We start from the raw sequence: 19182 nt of genomic DNA, 5'->3' as shown, positions 1-19182 counted from the left end.
ACTAAGTGGAAATCTGGAAGAATGTACTGGAATAGAAGGGAATAAGTCTGCTTCTGGTTTAGGTGGTAACTAATATCCAAAGTAGTTGAATTATTTTCTACTTGGTGAAATTTTGTGGTGGACTGTTACCAACTTCACATCTTAAAGTTGGATTTAGATTGGTTATGAGATATAATTCTTTGAACAAGTGTTAATAATATCTGGTTCTTTTTATGCCTTTTCTATTTATTCTAGATGAATTTTAAAACAAATTTCATTGTACAACCTTGCTTTTTACTTTGAAACTGGAAAAAACAATGTGTGGACATGTGTGTGTGTGTGTGTGTGTGTGCACGCATATGACTGTTTAATGCATAAATATACTTTTGTCTCATCTTTCTCAAGGAGAGAAAATTAATATTAAAAACCTAAGCAATCTTTTGGAAAAGACAGGAGTGGAGCTCACAAACCAGGAATTTCAGAATCAACAAGAACCATTATCAGTTGATGGTAAGCGTTTCTGGTATTCTGATATTTTCAGAGGAAGTTAGACTTATGTATGAGAATTTGTTAAATTACATGTATTTTGCTATATTGAATATGAGATTGCAGCCCCATAATAATTTAATAGGGTCTAGAGTTTAGTGGTCACTACTATCACAAAGAGGAGGGATAGAAGGGAAAAAAGAGAGAGAGAGAGAGAGAGAGACAAAGGGAGAGGGGGAGGGAGAAGGAGAAGAAGAAGAAGAAAGAGAAGAAGGAAGAGAGAGAGAGAGAGAGAGAACTGTACATTTTATGTTGTCTGATGAAAATTTAGAACACCAGCTGTAAATTATTTTCTCCAAAAATAGCAATGCTCAGTTTGGTGTGGTAATGCTTACCACTAATATAACTACTGGGAAAACTGAGGCAGGGGGTCTCAACTTTGACAACCTAGACAACTTAGTGAGATCCTATTTCAAAATAAAATGAAAAGGGCTAGATATGTAACTCAGTGGTAGAGCACTTGTCTAGCATGCCTAAGGCCTTGGGTTCAATCCCAAGTACCACAAAAACAAAACAGCAAAATTTTGTCAAGGCTTTATATTTAAATACTAAATCATAGAAAAATATAGGCAACCAAGGAACATTTGCTAAATCATATCATGTAATCGTAATAACAAAAATCCATATTATAGGAAACTACAGAGTTATCAACCTGGTATTTTCAAGTTAAAGTACAAGGAGAAATGAGATAGAGAAGGAATCTATAGATTGAAAGAGACATAAGAGACATAACGACATTTATATTTGTAAAAAAAATGGACATTATAAGGGTCTTTATTGGGAAAAAGATGGCAGGGCAGAGGGAAAAAGTACCATTTACTGATTCCTTAGTACCAGACCTACAAAGGGGGAAGACAGCTTTTCTGTGAGGTGGATAGCCAAGGGATCACACTGAAATTTGATACTAAAATATAAAAATATTTTTTTAGACACAGAAAGTCAGTTACCTGTTCATAAGAAATAATAAGTAAGAGAAGCGCCGGCTTGGGCATGCCAATGTGCCCACCAGTGGTGGTTGTGAGGGGGAGGGAAAGCATGATTAGACAAAGGAGAAGGTACCACTGGCAGATAAAGAAGTTATTTTTTTAAATGATGGAGAAAAACAGGGATTAGAGAGGAAGACTGATATTAGTGGACTCAGAATTGTTAAGGGAAGTGACTTGGTAAAAACAAATCAAAGATTGGCTATCCTCCTCACTGGAAGACACTCCTAGGCAGAGAAACTGACACCATAGTTTTACTCTGTGGTCCTGGTAGGTCACCTCAGTGCTCTGGGTCCCCCGTAGTCCCACATACAGCTCCCCCCATCTCGGAGCTCCTCAGGGTCAGGGAAAAGCAGAGGCAATCTGAATGGCCCACGTGGGCCTCAGAGACCCACAGGGAAAGTGGGCCAGACCTGAGAGCATCAGGGGAGCACCACAAGGGGAGGGGACCTGGGATCTGAATGGCCCACTCTGGCCTTGGAGTTCCTTTGTGGGAAAGAAGACCAGTGACCCAAGCAGCCACTGGCAGCTGCAGAGCTCTTTAGGGGAGAGTGATGTGAGTGCACTAGGAGCTCTGTGCCCACTCTCCATATTCCCTGTGAAAAGCAGCTGATGCAACTGCCTGAGGTAACTGTGAAAAAAACTGGGTAATAAAATGTCATCCTGGGATCCTGCAGCTGACTGTAAAAACTAGAAAGGAAATAAAATTCTCAAGAAAGCCCCTGAATGAAATGAGAGAGACTGAAATAGGTACAAAGAGAACTTGACCTGGACCATTCAGCCTTATTATCCCAAGAGAAAAATTCTACATTCTTTCAGGGGTCTCAGGGATCACACAGGAAAATACCTGCTACCAAATACTTCATACTCATAACAGTGAATCCAGTGTAGATTTTATCCCTACGCTCAAAAAGCAAATTTTACCAGAAACCCTAGAGATCTGGACATGGCAGAGACTTGGCATCCTCCTACCAACTGCAATAAGGGAAGAGGATTAATTTTCAAACACACACCCACAGAGTTCCAAATTTGGGTCAGGTCCAAACCCCAGTTACTTGAATCCCTAACTTAGAACTCAGCACCATTGCCAGTCCCAGAAAAACACAATTTGTCAACACCAAAATTGTGCTGAACCAGCACATGCTACACGGCTGGAAACAGATCTACTACAACCAGCTGTGCCACAGAGGCTGGCAGAAAAGTAAGGGCCACAAAGTTGCAGGGCTACGCAAGTTCCAACCCTCAACCCGAGGGCTGCAAAGCCAAAAGCAAATACAAAGAGTGAGCATCCATTCCTGCCAACAGTTTTGACCTCCCCAGCAAAAAGAAGCTTTTTAGTTCTCGGCAAGATTTTTTCTTTTTCACTTTCTTTTCTTTTTTCTATTTCTTTCTTTTCTTCTTTTGTTCCTCCATAACCCCACTTTTAATTGTTTTTTTTACTCATCTTCTTTTAAATTCTAACTTTAAAAAAATTTCCTCAAACGTTGTTTTTCTCATTATTCATGACTGTGTGTGTGTGTGTGTGTGTGTGTGTGTGTGTGTGTACTCTCTATATGGATAGGCTCAAAGAATATATATATATATATGTATATATATATATCTATTCTTAAAAATTTATTTTCACATCAGTAGTTCCCCTCTCCACTTGTTTCTTTACTTTGCCTTCCTACCCAATTTTGCCATTACCTAAAGAAACTATAATCCCACTAAGTAATAGGATTAGTTTATGCAATTCACATCCCATTCATATTAATGTGATTATCAATACAGTAGATGACATAGTATACTCTTGAGCTTGATTGCCCAGTCTAGTTCACAGTATTGTACTGCTGCTACTGATATAAAATGCTGACCCCCACCATTTCTATATAGGTGACAATTAGGACTACAGATGTCAAAGGAGACACCAGACAATTATCTTAAAATGTGTATATATATATATATATATATATATATATATATATATATATGTGTGTGTGTCACTGTCATTAGTGCTATTCTTGCTTCCCACTCCAAGAGAAGCTCAGAAGTCACTGGGACTCCAGGTTAGAGACTCTGTTGCCAAGAAAGATTCACAAGTCAGCCAAGCAACAGTGAACCTCACCCCACAATTGGTCCAACCCTTCCTGAGCCTAAACATTTCTTCATCCCATAGAATTGGGGAGGTAGAAACCCCAAACCAAAAACTAGACCCCAACAAGGAACAATCAGAAGGGAAACTCGGGTCTCCCATCTAGAATCTACTCATATATCCCAAACAGAAATCTTAAAATAAAAAAAGAAATATACACATGAGGTCACACATATAAAAGAGGAAAGGAAAACCACCTCAATGTGCAAGAGCAGGATCTTGGAAACTGCAAACAACCCCCATTCACAATCCCCAACAAAGATCATACAGAAATGAAAGTAGAGGAAATTCCAGAGAAAGATTATAAAAAAATTGATCATCAAAATGTTCAGTGTACCAAAAGAAGACCTTAAGAATGAATTAAGAGCAAATTCAGGAGACAAAAGACCATTTGAATAAAGAAATAGGAATAGTGAAAAGACACTCATCAGAACTCCTAAAAATGATACAGTGAATCAAATTAAAAATTCACTTGAAAGCATCATCAAAATTTTAGATGGTATAGAAAGTAGAACTTCAGTGTTTGAAGACAGAACCTCAGGCCTTGAAGACAGGATACATGAATTTGAGTACACAGAATACAAAAAAAGGGAAGAAAATAGAACATGATCAGAATATACAAGATCTCTGGGACAACCTCAAGAGACCAAACAGAACTGCTGGAATAGAAGAGAACATAGAAATAAAATCTAAAAGCATAAAGAACATTTTCAATGAAATGGTCACAGAAAACTTTCTCCATATCAAAAAGGAAATAGACCCATAGGCAGGAGGTGTATAGAACCCCATATGGTCCTATTCAGAAAAGAAGTTCTCCAAAACATCATAATCAAATGCCTAACATAGGAAAATAAGGAAAGAATATTAAAAACTGCAAGAGAGAAACAGCAGGTCACATTTGGTGGCAAATCAATAAGACTCACTTCAGACATCTAAACTCAGACCCTAAAATCAAGGAGGACATCAAATGAGATATTTCAAATTCTAAAAGAAAACAATTGCCAACCAATATTGCTGTATCCAGCAAAGCTCTCTTTCATATTTGATGCTGTATCCAGCAAAGCTCTCTTTCATAAATCAAAGGGAGGGAGTACTTTCAAACACATCCTAGGATGCTAGTATAAACCTGTTACCCAAACCAGAAAAAGACACATTTAGGAAAGAAAACAACCAACCAATATCCCTAATGAACCTAGAAGCAAAAATCCTAAAAAAAAATTAGAAAACCACATTAAAAAGCATATTAAGAAGATAATACACAATATGAGGGTTGGGGTTGTAGCTCAGTGGTACAGCACTTGCCTTGCATGCGTGAAGCACTGGGTTCTATCCCTAGCACCACATAAATAAATAAAATAAAGGTATTGTGTCCATCTACAACTAAAAATTTTTTAAAAAGAAAGACACTTCCATGACAAGGTAAGACTGAAAGAAGGCATGACAACTATGTGAGCATTATAAAGAATACTCAAATATTGCATGTAGAGCATCTGCAAAACAAAGTGTAAAATGCTCAAATAAAAGAAGATCAGTAGAAGACAAATTTTCTAAATGAAAAGCAAGATAGAATTAAATATAACAACAACAACAAATCGAAATGGCAGCAAACCACAAACATATCCATAATACTGAATTTAAATGGTCTCAACTCCTCGATTAAACAACATAAATTAGGTTTGGGCTGGAGTTCATTGGAAGATTGCTTGCCTGGCACATGTGAGGCACTGGGTTCAATCCTCAGCACCACATAAAGATAAATAAAATAAAGGTCCATTGACAACTAAAAAAAATTTTTAAGAAGACATAGATTAACTGAATGGATCAAATAACAAGATATACTGTTTGCAAGAGACTCATCTTGCATGTAAAAATATTCACAGGCTGATGGTAAAAGGGTGGAAGAAATATTTCACACAAATAGACTCTGAAAACAAGCTGGAGTAGCCATTCTCATATGTGACAATGCAAATTTCAAAATAAATGAATCAGAAGAGACAAAGAGGACCTTTATATTCCAGTAAAGGGAATGATCCAACAAGAAGAAATAATGATAGTTAATATATGTGCCCTCAATGTCAATACAACAATTACATTAAAAAAGTACTCCTTGAAGTTAAATTCCAGATAGACCCCAATACAATAATACTGGGAAATTTCAATACACCCTTATCACAGGTTACCAAAATACAAAAGCATATATAAAGATATATCATACCTAAATAGTATAAATCAAATGGACTTAATAGACATCTACAGGATATTTCATCCCAAAACAGCTGAATTTACCTTCTCAATAGCACATGGAACTTTCTCCAAAATAGATCATATTCTAGGTTACAATGTAAGTCTAAGCTAATGCAAAAAAATTTATATAATCCCATGTATCATATCAGACCACAATGATATGAAACTAGAAACCAACAGCAAGCTAAATAACAGAGGGCTGGATGTTGTAACTCAGTGGTAGAGCACTTGCCTAGCATGTGTAAGGCACTGGGTTCGGTCTTCAGGACCACATAAATATAAATAAATAAGATAGAGGTATTGTGTAAAAAGAAAAAGAAAAATAACAGAAACCACAGAATGCTTGGAGATTAGATAATACTCTTTTAATTGAAGAATGGCTCAAAGAAGAAATGGGAGAAGAAATAAAAAAATTCTTAGAAACAAATGAAAACAAAGATCAGCATATCAAAATCTCTGAAACAGTATGAAAGCAGTACTAAGAAGAAATTTTTTTTGCATTGAGTGCCAACATTAAAAATGTAGTGTGAGCCCAATAAGCTTATGCTCTACCTCAAGACCTTAGAAGAACAAACTAATTCCAAAATGTGTAGAAGAGAGGAAATAATAAATGTCAGAGCCAAAATTTACAAAATTGAGTATTAAAAAAACAAGACACAGAATCAACACAACGAAGAGTAGATTCTTTGAAAAGATAAATAAGATTGATTAGCCCTTAGCCAAACTAACAAAGAGAGAGAGAAGACCCAAATCGACAAAATTAGAGGAGCTATCAGACACTGCTGAAATCCAAAAGATCATTAGAAACTATTTCAAAAATTTGTACTTGCAAAATTTTGAAGATAGTGACAAATATCTAGACACATATGACCTGCCCGGATTGAACCAGGAAGATATTGGTCTAAACTAATACTGTTCTGTTTAGACCAATATCAAGTAATAAAATTGAAACAGCAATTAAAATCTACCAACAGAGAAAAGCCCAGTATGATATGGATTCTTATCTGAGTTCTACCAGACCTTTAAAGAACAACTAACACCAGTCTCCCTCAAATTATTCCATGAAATTGAAAGGGAGGGAATACTTTCAAATACATCCTAGGATGCTAGTATAAACCTGTTACCCAAACCAGATGAAGACACATTTAGGAAAGAAAACAACCAACCAATATCTCTAATGAAGCTAGATGCAAAAAGCCTCAAAAAATATGAAAACCACATTTAAAAGCATATTAAGATAGTACACCATGACCAAGTGGGCTTCACTCCAGGGATGCAAGCCTGGTCAACATACACAAATCAGTAAACGTACTTCATTGCTTAAACAGAATCAAGGACAAGATATATGATTATCTCAATAGATGAAGAAAAAAATCTTTGATAAAATACACTAACCTTTCATTTAAAAACACTGGATAACATGTAACAAAATGAAATTAAACCTCTATATCTCACCCTGCACAAAACACAAAGTGGATCAAAGACTTAGTCACTAGAACACAGATTGTGCCTAATAGAAGAAAAAGTAGACCCAAATCTTCATCATGTCGGCTTCGGACCTGACTTCCTTAACAGGACTCCTAAAGTGCAAGAAGTTAAATTAAGAATCATTAAATGGGATGGATTCAAACTAAAAAGTTTCTTCTTAGCAAAGAAAACAATCAAGTAAAGAGAAAGTCTACAGAATAAGAGAAAATCTTTACCACATGCACCTCAACTATAGCATTAACCTCCAAGGATATATAAAGAACTTAAAAAAACAACACCAAAAAAAAAATCAAATAATCCAATCAATAAATGAGATAAGGAATGAACAGACACTTCACAGAAGAAGAAATACAATCCATCAACAAATGTATGAAAAAATGTTCAACATCTTTAGCAGTTAGAGAAATGCAAATCAAAACTACTCTAAAGATTTCATCTTACTCCAGTCAGAATGGCAATTATAGAGAATAAAAGCAACAATAAATGTTGGCAAGGATGTGGGGGAAAAGGCACGCTCATACATTGCTGGGTAGGACTGCAGATTGGTGCAACCACTCTGGAAAGCAGTATGAAGATTCCTCAGAAAACCTGGAATGGAACCACCATTTGACCCAGCTATTCCACTCCTTGGTTTATATGCAAAGCACTTAAAATCAGCATACTACATTGATGCAGCCACATCAATATTTATAAGGAGCTCAATTCACAAAAAGGTATGGAACCAATTAGGTGCCCTTCAACAGATGAATGGATAAAGAAAATGTGATACACACACACACACACACACACACACACACAGTGGAATATTACTCAGTCTTAAAGAAGAATGAAATTATGGCATTTGCCGATAAGTGAATGGAATTGGAGAATATGCTAAGTTAAATAAGCCAATCCCAAAAAGCAAAAGGCTGAATGTTTTCTCTGATATGCAGATGCTAATTCACAATAAGGGGTGGGGGTGCAGGGAAGAATAGAGTTACTTTATATTAGGTAGAAGGGAGTGAGGTGAGGGGAAGGAGTTTGGGGGTAGGAAGGATAGTAGAGTGAAACAAACATTATTACCTCATGCACATATATGACTGCATGATCGATGTGATACTACAATATGTACAGTCAGAAAAATGAGAAATTACACTCCATTTATGTATGATTTATCAAAATGTATAAATGCATTCTGTCATGTACAACTAATTAGGACAAATTTAAAAAATTTTTTTTAAAGCTACAAAAATAAACACTGGAAAAAAATCAAAAACCTTACATAACATAAAAGGCAATATATATGACAAACCAAAAGCCAACATCATACTAAATGGAGAAAAAGTGAATGCTTTTCCTTGAAAATCAGGGACAAGACAAAGATGTCCATTCTCACCACTTCTATTCAACATGTTCTTGAACCTATAGCCCAGAGCAATCAGATAAGAAGTGGAAAAAATATCAAACTATCACTGTTTACTGATGACATGATCCTGTATCTAAAAAACTGAAAAAATTCTACCAGAAGACTTCAAGAGTTGATAAATGAGTTTAGCAAAGTAGCATTATACAAGATCAATACTTATATAGCAGTAGATTTTCTACACTTCAACAGTGATTCAGCTGAGAGAGAAATCAGACAAACTACCCCCTTCAAAATAGCTTCAACAAATAAAAATAAAAAAGAAGAAGAAAAAGAAAAACAGGGGATTAATTTGACCAAGGAGGAGAAAGATCTCTACTATAGAAAATTGAAGAAAGAAATTGAAGATGATCTCAGAAGATGAAAGACCTCCCATATTCTTGGGTAGGCAGAATTACTATAGTCAAAATGCCATACTACCAAAAGCAATATACACCTTCAATGCAATACAGGCATTTCATCTCACAGGCATTTCATTATGCCACTCTGGAAAGTAGTGTGGAGATCCCTCAAAAAACTAGGAATGGAACTATCATATGACCCAGCTATTTCACTCCTCAGTGTTTAATCAGGCAATTAATTTACTAATTGGATTAAGATTCTCACAACCCAATCATTTCTCCTCTGAACCTTCTTGCACTATCTCATGTGATATTTTGGGGAACACCACATCTAAACCATAACAAACTCTAACAAAAAAGGATCATTATTTGAACAATTGTATACAAACTGAGATGTCAACACAAATGACTATTTGATAATATGAGTAACAATTTTAAAAATTTATTATGATAATGGTTTAGTAGTCATTTTTAGTGTTATATTTTAGTGTAATTTTGAAATATAGGTAACGTGGTATGATATCTGATATCTGATATTTGCTTCAAAATGATCAGGGTAGAGTAGCAAGAGTAGGTGGGAGTATATACACATTTAAAATGGACATTGTTTTCTAATATCACATTAATAATTTATATGAAAAGTGTTCTAGTTCTCCCACTTTCATTTGGAAAAGCTAGCATGTGAAATTATAAATTAGATTTTAACTTTGTAAGTGTATTTATAAAACATTGGAATCTTTAACAGTATAAATAAATATATATTCGCTTTTTATTATTGAATGTAAACTAATCACAGGAAGCTGATGGATGTAATGGAGGCTTTTAAAAGCAAGATGGAAGGACAGTGCATTTTGATGCTTTGGTTTTGATTCTTATACTATTAGTCATTAGATTGTCAGCTTGCCCCAATATCTTAATTGTTTTTATTGTTCCTTTTATTACTTACCACTTAATATCTCATGGGAAACTGTTTTGTATTATGGAAAGAATTTCCAATGTGTTAAATGAAGGGAAAAAAACCCTCTGGGTCTACACAGCAAAAAAGTGAACTACAGAATTCAGGATTTAATCAGCAATGGATAATCTGAACAATGAGACTGATCCTTATTAGTCTCAAGTTTTAGTATTAGATTTCCTTTTAGTGCTATAATTTATTCAGCTAATTAATATTTACTGAGTTCTTGTAGTTCTAGATAATTCTCAAAATGTAGGAGATCCATAGGATTGAGTCAGTGGTCTTTCTTTCATGGAGCTCACATTTCCTTAGTAGGTGAGGAAGAAATTAATAAAAAAATGAGGTAACTTTATAAATAGGTACTTTTAAGAAAATGATGTTAATATGATGAAGAGTGACTGAATGACAGTTACTTTAGAAAGGATAGTTAGGGAATGCCTGATAGAGAGTGATATCTGAGCTGAGGTTTGGAATCAGCCTCCTTGTAGAACTTTTGCTGAGTAGATGCTTCTTAAACATAAGTGTAAATGCAATATATTATTCTTATAATTCCAGTATAAAACCTCATTGCCAATTGCATAATTTTGAATGTAATATTGATAATGATAATACATAGTAGTGATTATTTTTGTGTTGTAGAGTTAAAATAACTTTTTTGTGGTCCTTTCTCTTTCTTCAGAGAAGTATGTCAATATCTTTGACACCATTCTGAAGAAAATTGGAATGAATTTCCCTGACAAAGAATTTGAAGTGATGTCACACTATTAGCTAGATAATTGTGATTGTAGGCACGACTCCCTGATCTTCAGTAGAACTTGGGGTTGTGGTTTATGATTTCACATTCCTAAGACTTAATGGATATATGATTAATACATATTTAAAAAGAACCCAGCACAAAACAAGCAATTTTGTCTTAATGAACTGAGCATCACTTTCATGATATTTTAGAGTAATCCATGTCTCTTGAACCAAATCCAAAGAAACAAAACCTGTGCAAAATCTGTGCTATGCTCTGAAAAAGACAATTATAACATGTATAAAACATGGCATTTATTATTCAAAGTACATTTAAAGTACATTTAGACTAAAGGCAGAAGAAAATATATGGTGAAAATAATTTGGGAATTAGAAATATCAGATTAGTAAAGTGCTCACTGAAGACTAAATGTAATCATGATATAAGTGCTTGTTCTGCCCTATTTCCTGGTTGATTTGATGGAATGGAGTAAGGGTTGATAAAGGAGTCTGACAGAAACAGCTTTCAGTCTTATACTAGCTATGTAATTTCAGACAAGGTTTTAATTTTCTGAGGCTCAACTTCTTTATATGTTAAAAAAAGTAAATATAACTTTACAGAAGTTTGAGGTGTGGTATAAAAATATCCATCAAATACATGACTTGTTGGACATTAATTAAATTTAATTTTCTTTCTTGAGTGAAAGAAAGCAGATTAGTGAGGTCAGGAGAGCAAAGCAAAATGATAGGTTTGGAGGAGAATACTTACAAATCTTTTAAAATTTTGCTGTAATTTTGCAAATAGAGTATACTCTTTTAACCAAGTATATGTACTATTTTAAGATATCTAATTTTTTCATGCTCTTATGGTGTGGGGAGAAATTATAGAAATATGATCATAGTAAAAGACATGGAAAATTATCAATATCTTATGCTCTTTTTCACAATTAAAAATTTTACATTGTATTTGTGAATTTTATTGTGGTTACTGCAATCTATACCTGTTTGCAGGTGCAGCTGATGAGAAAGTTCAGCTTAAAGAACTATTGAAGGAGGCTATGCCTGTTGCAGGTAAGGAGTTGATATAAAACCAAGATACTAATGCTTGTAAAATATATTTTTGAAGTGGTATATTGAAAATACTATTGTCTTTAACATTTTCTTATAATACTTGCCAATTTATTAAGTATGAAAAGGTTTTAAAATTTTTTCTCTTTTTTATTGGTGCATTATAATTATACATATGAGTGGGATTTGCTGTTACATATTCATATGCACACATAACATAATTTGGTCAGTTTTTTTCCCTCTGTATGTCTCTTTTCCCTCCCACTGGTACTCTTACTCTATTCTGCTGGTCTCCCTTCTGTTTTCATGAGATCCTCTCTCTCTCTCTTTTTTTTTCCCTCTAGCTTCCACATATCAGAGAATATGTGAGGCACAGACTTTCTGAGTGGTTTATTTCACTTAACATAATGCTGCAAAGTTCCATCTATTTTCCTGAAAATGACATAATTTTCTTCTTTATCATTGAATAAAACTCCATTGTGTACACAAGCCACATTGTCTTTATCCATTCATTTGTCAGTGGACACCTAGACTGTCCATGTGAGTTGCGCTGCTGCAGGCATGGGGGGCATGTATCACTTATAGTATGCTGACCTTAATTCTTTGGGGAAAATACTGAGCAGTGCTGCAGCTGGGTTATGTGATGGTTCCATATTTGTTTTTTGAGGAATCTCCATACAGATTTCCATAGTGGTTATACTATTTTAAAATCATACCAACAGTGTAAAAATGTTCCTTTTCCTCCACATCTTCTCCAGCATTTATTATTATTTGTATTCTTGATGGTTGCCATTCTAACTGAAGTGAGATGAAATCTCAGTGTAGTTATGATTTGCATTTCCATAACTGCTAATTATGTTGAACTTTTTCTCCATATATTTGTTGACCATTTGTATTTCTTCTTTTCCCCCACCCCCTGCCTGTTTTTTTTGTTGTTTTTTTTTGTTGTTGTTTTTTTAAAATTTCTTTATATATTCTGGATATTAATCCTCTGTTAGAAGAGTAACTGGTGAAGATTTTCTCCCATTTTATAGGCTATACTTTCATGCTCTTAATAATTTCCTTTACTATGTAGAAGTTTTTAAATTTGATGCTGTTCCACCTATTGATTCTAGGTTTTATTTTCTATGTTTTGGGGTATTTTTAAGGGAGTCCGTGCTTGTGTCAATATGTTGGAGTGTTGACCCTGTTTTCTTCTAGCGTTGTGAAATCTTGTCTAATGCCGATGTCTTGGTCATCTTTGAGTTGACTTTTGTGCTGTGTAAAATCAGGGATCTAGCTTCATTCTTCTACATACGGACATCAATTTTTCATAACACCATTTGTCAAAAGGCTACTTTTTCTCTAACATATGTTTTTGGGATCTTTGTCAAATATCATATGCCTCTATCTGTGTGGGTTTGTTTCTGTGTCTTCTCTTGTATCCCATTGATCTTCATGTCTGTTTTACTTCATGCTGTTGTTACTGTCTCTCTATAGGATGATTTAAGAGCTGGTATTGTGAAGCCTCCTGCATCACTCTTCTTGCACAGGACTGCTTGGCTATTCTTGGTCTTTTAGTCTTCCAAATTAAGTTCAGAACTGTTTTTTTCTAGTTCTGTGAAGAATGTCATTGGTATTTTGATAGGGATTGCACTGAATCTGTAGTTGATTTTTGTTAATATGGCCATTTTAACAATCGTAATTTTGTCCATACATGAATGTTGTCTTTCCATGTTCTAGTATTGGAAGTACTTGTAAAGAGAAAAAAACATGGAAGAGATAGGTATGTGTAGCAGTATCAAATTTACCATACTACAAATTGAGGTATGCAATAAATGTGGTATGTTCTTTATTTTTTCTAAATAAATTAATTTCTTTTTCTTTTTAATTTGTTCTAATTAGTTATACATGACAGTAGAATTCATGTTGACACATTGTAAATAAATTAATTTCCTAATCTTCCATCTTACTCTGGCTGTGGTGGCATGTTGGAAAATGGAAACGTAGGACTCCAGTCGTATTATTAAAAGCAACCCAGTTTCTTCTGGTTTGAAAGAAGAGTGGTATCTTTTTGGTAGACTTTTTAGTACATTTTCAGTTTTCAATCCTTCTCCCACTTCCCTTCAGAAAGGCACCATAGTATAAGGAAATATATAGGTATCCCTCTGGTAGTAGAGAAAGGCAGCCAGACATTGTATTGTCATTCTTGATATTCTTCTTAGCAATTTCTTGTATTTCATGTATTTCCAGGGAACCTGCTTACCTTTCCTGCTGAAATCTGCTGCTTGAGAAACTTGCCTGTTTTCTCAGCAAAGTCAAGGTTTTGCGGTTCTTCCTTTATGAGCTTGGCTCATCCTTAGTATTCACTGCTGATGAGATCCTCTTAGTCTTAGTCAAGTATCCTATCAGTTCCCAATAACCTCTGTTAGGGATCATCATGCCCCTTTACTTGGTGTACTGTGGTAGACCATTCATAGGGGAATAACTGAATTCTTGCTATAACACAAAAACCAAAGAAGCCAAGGAATGGCCTATCTCTGCCCTCTATTTGCCTGTATACAGCATGCCACAATATTTATTCTGTGCAACAGCACACTGATGCCTGGGTACCCTGTGAGGTGTTGTCTTCACAGAATTCCAATAGAAAGCATGACACAAGCCTCATTTGCTTTTTGTCCTATCGGTACCCTTTTTTTTAAATTTTATTTTTTAATTTATTTTTATTTATTTATTTTTTATTGTAAACAAATGGGATACATGTTGTTTCTGTTTGTACATGGCGTAAAGGCATACCATTTGTGTAATAATAAATTTACATAGAGCAATGTTGTTTGATTCATTCTGTTATTTTTCCCCTTCCCCCACCCCTCCCACCCCTCTTTTCCTTCTATACAGTGCTTCCTTCCTCCATACTTGCCCCCCTCCCTAACCCTAACTCTAACCCTAACACTAACCCTTCCCTCCCCCCCATTATGTGTCATCATCCACTTATTAGCGATATCATTCGTCCTTTGGCTTTTTGAGATTGGCTTATCTCACTTAGCATGATATTCTCCAATTTCATCCATTTGCCTGCAAATGCCATAATTTTATCATTCTTTATGGCTGAGTAATATTCCATTGTATATATATATATACCACAGTTTCTTTATCCACTCATCAATTGAAGGGCATCTAGGCTGGTTCCACAGTCTGGCTATTGTGAATTGAGCAGCTATGAACATTGATGTGGCTGTATCTCTGTAGTATGCTGATTTTAAGTCCTTTGGGTATAGGCCGAGGAGTGGGATAGCTGGGTCAAATGGTGGTTCCATTCCAAGTTTTCTAAGGAATCTCCACACTGCTTTCCAGAGTGGCTGCACTAATTTGCAGCCCCACCAGCAATGTATGAGTGTACCTTTCTCCCCACATCCTCGCCAACACCTGTTGTTGCTTGTATTCTTGATAATCGCCATTCTAATTGGGGTGAGATGGAATCTTAGGGGGGTTTTGATTTGCATTTATCTTATTACTAGAGATGTTGAACATTTTTCCATATGTTTGTTGATTGCTTGTAGATCTTCTTCTGTGAAGTGTCTATTCATTTCCTTAGCCCATTTGTCGACTGGATTATTTGAATTCTTGGAGTAGAGTTTTTTGAGTTCTTTATAGATTCTGGAGATTAGTGCTCTATCTGAAGTATGATTGGCAAAGATATTCTCCCACTCTGTAGGCTCTTTCTTCGCATTGCTGATAGTTTCCTTTGCTGAGAGAAAGCTTTTTAGTTTGAATCCATCCCAGTTATTGATTCTTGCTTTTATTTCTTGTGCTATGGGAGTCCTGTTAAGGAAGTCTGGTCCTAAGCCGACACGTTGAAGATCTGGACCTACTTTTTCTTCTGTAATCTGCAGAGTCTCTGGTCTGATTCCGAGGTCCTTAATCCATTTTGAGTTTAGTTTCGTGCATGGTGAGAGATATGGGTTTAAAACAGTGTATCTGGAGCTTTTCTTTGATCTTACCTCCTCTCATAGGTTTATTTGGAGAAAGGAGCTGTGGGGTGGAGAGATGGAAATGAGCAGCTAGTAGCAAGAACACTTAAACTTTCTCAGTCTCAATAAAAAGAGATAAATAGATGAAAGAGAAATAAATGAAAGATGAGAGATAGACAGGCAGAGGCACTGAAAGTATTTCTCTTCCTGGGGGTACTTTCTTAAACCATAAAGTTGAGTTTCCCCTTCCTCCTCTTATTAGGATATAGATGGATAAAAGGAGTTTCCCTTATATGATTTTTGACCTCTCAATTGTCTAGTTATAATAAAACTAAATATCTGATTTTGAAGGTTTGTTTGTAATAATTGCTTTTAAAAGTTGAAAGTATTTTTTCCTCTGAGGTCATATAAATTCTACGGCAGAACAGGAAAGGTGTTCATGGAATAAAGGAATGTGAAAAAGTACATTAACACTATTTTAAAATACTGTGTTTGTACATGATAAGGTGTAACTAACAATTCTTTCAAGGGTAAAAAAGATTTTGACCTTTCTTCCAAACTTTTATGTAGATAGATAGTCCTAGATATATGTAGATGTTTGGAGACTAGGGGTCCTGCTGAAGGTGAGGGCGTTTGGTGTCTACCCCAGTTCAGACACTGGAGACCAGGCTCTGAAGGCACAGATCTAATTTTACTTAGGATTGTACAAGACATATATAGACACATTATCCAATCAGGTTAACACACTTGTTAAAGCATAACAGAATCAGCCTATAAGTGAGCCATACATTGAGATAATGTAAACAGACCAAGTATGCCTAAGTAATTCTGCCCAGCAACAAGTCTGAGACAAAGGACTGAGGGGATGGTAAGCTTCAGCACACAGTGTGAGGGAAGGCAGCGTGGGCGAGCTCACATCAGCTTGCTGGGATGCTTGATAAGTGAGGCCTTACCTCAGCTCATAACTCAGCCTCAGAAACTGCAAAGACCTTCATTCCATGGCGAGTCTTTACCATTACCTCAGTTTCTCTGTCCAGACTGTTTGGCTTACTTAGACCATGGTGTCAGCAACTGCTTTCAGATAAGCTTGAGGAATGTTCCCTACAGATATAGGGCAAATGTGGTAAGTACTTCTTTGTGAAACTTGAACTATTTTATTCTGTTTCTCCTTCTCTGTGAGTTGAATTTTGCCTTATTTTTAGCTACTAGTAAGATATATCAGAATTAAATCTTGACTGGTGTGTGAAACATTCTAAAATAAATGGATGATGAATTAGAGAATACTCTTATCTCTTGTTATATTATTTTGCTAAACACTTGATAAAGAATTATGCTGCTCTCCAAGATATGGATCCAATATGATTTAAATTATTTTACCTTGGCAGAATGTCTCATATTTTCACATATTCCTATTGGCAATATTCATATGCATATGCATTTTAATAAAGTTTCCTAGAGGAATGACAGAATGTGTTTTTGTAGGCTAAATTGTGAAATGGAGAACAATCACTAATGATGTGGTTAATATAGGCAATAAAACTAAATAAAACTAGTTTGGGTTAAAAAAGAAAATCAGTCCTACTTTTTCTCAGAACTAATTATTAAAGAACAGAACAGAAACTTCTAAAAAGAAGAAATACAAATGGTCAACAAATATATGAAAAAATATTTAACAACTGTAATGGTTATAGATATGCAAATTAGAACTGCACTGACATTCCATCTTACTGCAGTCAGAATGGCAATTATTAATAATACAGGTAACAATAAGTGTTAGAGAGGATGTGGGGAATAAGGTACACTCATACATTGCTGGTGGGACTACAAATTGGTGCAACTGCTTTGGAAAGCAGTATGGAGATTCCTCAAAAAATTAGGAATATAAGTACTATATAACCCAGATATCCCACTCCTTGGTATATATCCAAAGGTTTTAAAATCATCACACTACAGTGATGGAGCCACATCAATGTTCATAGCAACTCAATTCACAATAGCTAAACTATGTGAACCAACCTAGATGCCCTTTAACAGATGAATGAATAAAGAAAATATGACATATATACACAATGGAGTATTACTCAGTCAAAAAGAAGAATGAGTTTATGACATTTGTCAGTAAATGGATGGATTCTAGAGACTTAACATGCTAAGTGAAATTAAGCCAGTCCTCAAAAAACCAAAGTTTGAATGTTTTTGCTGATATATGGAAGCTAACCCACAATAAGGGGGGCGGGGAAGAGTAGAAATTCTTTGGATTAGACAAAGGAGAATGAAGGGAAGGGAGGGGTGATAGAAAAGGAAAGGCAGTGAAATGAATCTGACATAATTTTTCTGTGTGTGTGTGTATATATATATATATATATATATATATATATATATATATATATGAATGTACCACAGTGAATTCCACCATTGTGTACATCCACAAGACTGGGGTCTGAATTAGAATAAGATATATTCCATTCTTTAGTATAATTATATAAAAATGGAGTCTACTGTCCTGTATGACTTAAAAAAGAAAAAAAGAAGTAATTATTAAAATGCACCATCATCTGCTATATGCCTGACAGAGTTCTAGTCTTTCCATACATGTGACTTTATCTTCACAGATATTCTATGAAACAGGTAGGATCATTTTAATTTCATACAACAGAAAACTGAAAATCAAAAAGTTAGTTTACTTAAGTAAATTCCAATAGAGTAAATAATAATGAACAAATCAATGTGTTCATATTCCAACAATATTTTTCAGCTTGCTGGAACTTCTTATTTTTATCATAAAAATAATGCACTAAAAGTTAATTCAGTTCCCTTCAGGAATATTTGATGTGTATATTTATTTCCCAAATAAGACTTAAGTAAAGTAAGCTTAATTTTAACCGTATTGAATCTTAAGTACTGCCAAAAAGTCTATAATTCATAGGCAAAAATAAGTGAAACATTTTAGCATGCGTAGGAGTTTTCATTTTTTTTCCCCCTCTTTACCTAGGAGAAAAAATTGATATCAGAGACTTGGACAATGTGCTAGGAAACATGGGGATTGAACTCACCAAAGAAGAATTTGGAGAACTGAAAAGAAACCTTCCAGTTGATGGTAACTCATTTTAAACATTAAAAAAAAATCCTTCATGAAATCTTGGTCTTGAAGTTTTGGTATATATTCCTGAAACAGGTACACTCATATATTCCTGAAACTACTTTGTAATGATAAACTTGAAAAACATCAGAAAAAATTCAGTCTAGAGTAAGACTGTCTTCATTTTATAAATCCATATAGAATACAAAACATTTGACTAGATTGATTCTAATACCATCTCTCACATTAATGAATATTTAGGAAGCAGAATAAAAAACGTG

General features: G+C 34.9%; 1 protein-coding gene across 1 annotated transcript in view; it reads left to right on the top strand.

Annotated features, from left to right (window-relative positions):
* Positions 1 to 389: 389 nt before the first annotated feature.
* Positions 390 to 19182, top strand: part of EFCAB3 (EF-hand calcium binding domain 3) — a 483726-nt gene continuing 464933 nt past the window's right edge. The window contains exons 1-3 of the mRNA XM_079134930.1: positions 390 to 489; positions 11816 to 11875; positions 18815 to 18919. Of these exons, the coding sequence (XP_078991056.1) occupies positions 11863 to 11875; positions 18815 to 18919 (118 nt within the window). The 5' untranslated portion in view covers positions 390 to 489; positions 11816 to 11862. The remainder of the gene's footprint in view (positions 490 to 11815; positions 11876 to 18814; positions 18920 to 19182) is intronic.

This window comes from Sciurus vulgaris (genome assembly GCF_902686455.1).
Source record: "Sciurus vulgaris genome assembly, chromosome: 3".
NCBI lineage: Eukaryota > Metazoa > Chordata > Mammalia > Rodentia > Sciuridae > Sciurus > Sciurus vulgaris.
Note: the sequence above shows the minus strand (reverse complement) of the source record. Positions and strands in the feature narration are given on the sequence as shown.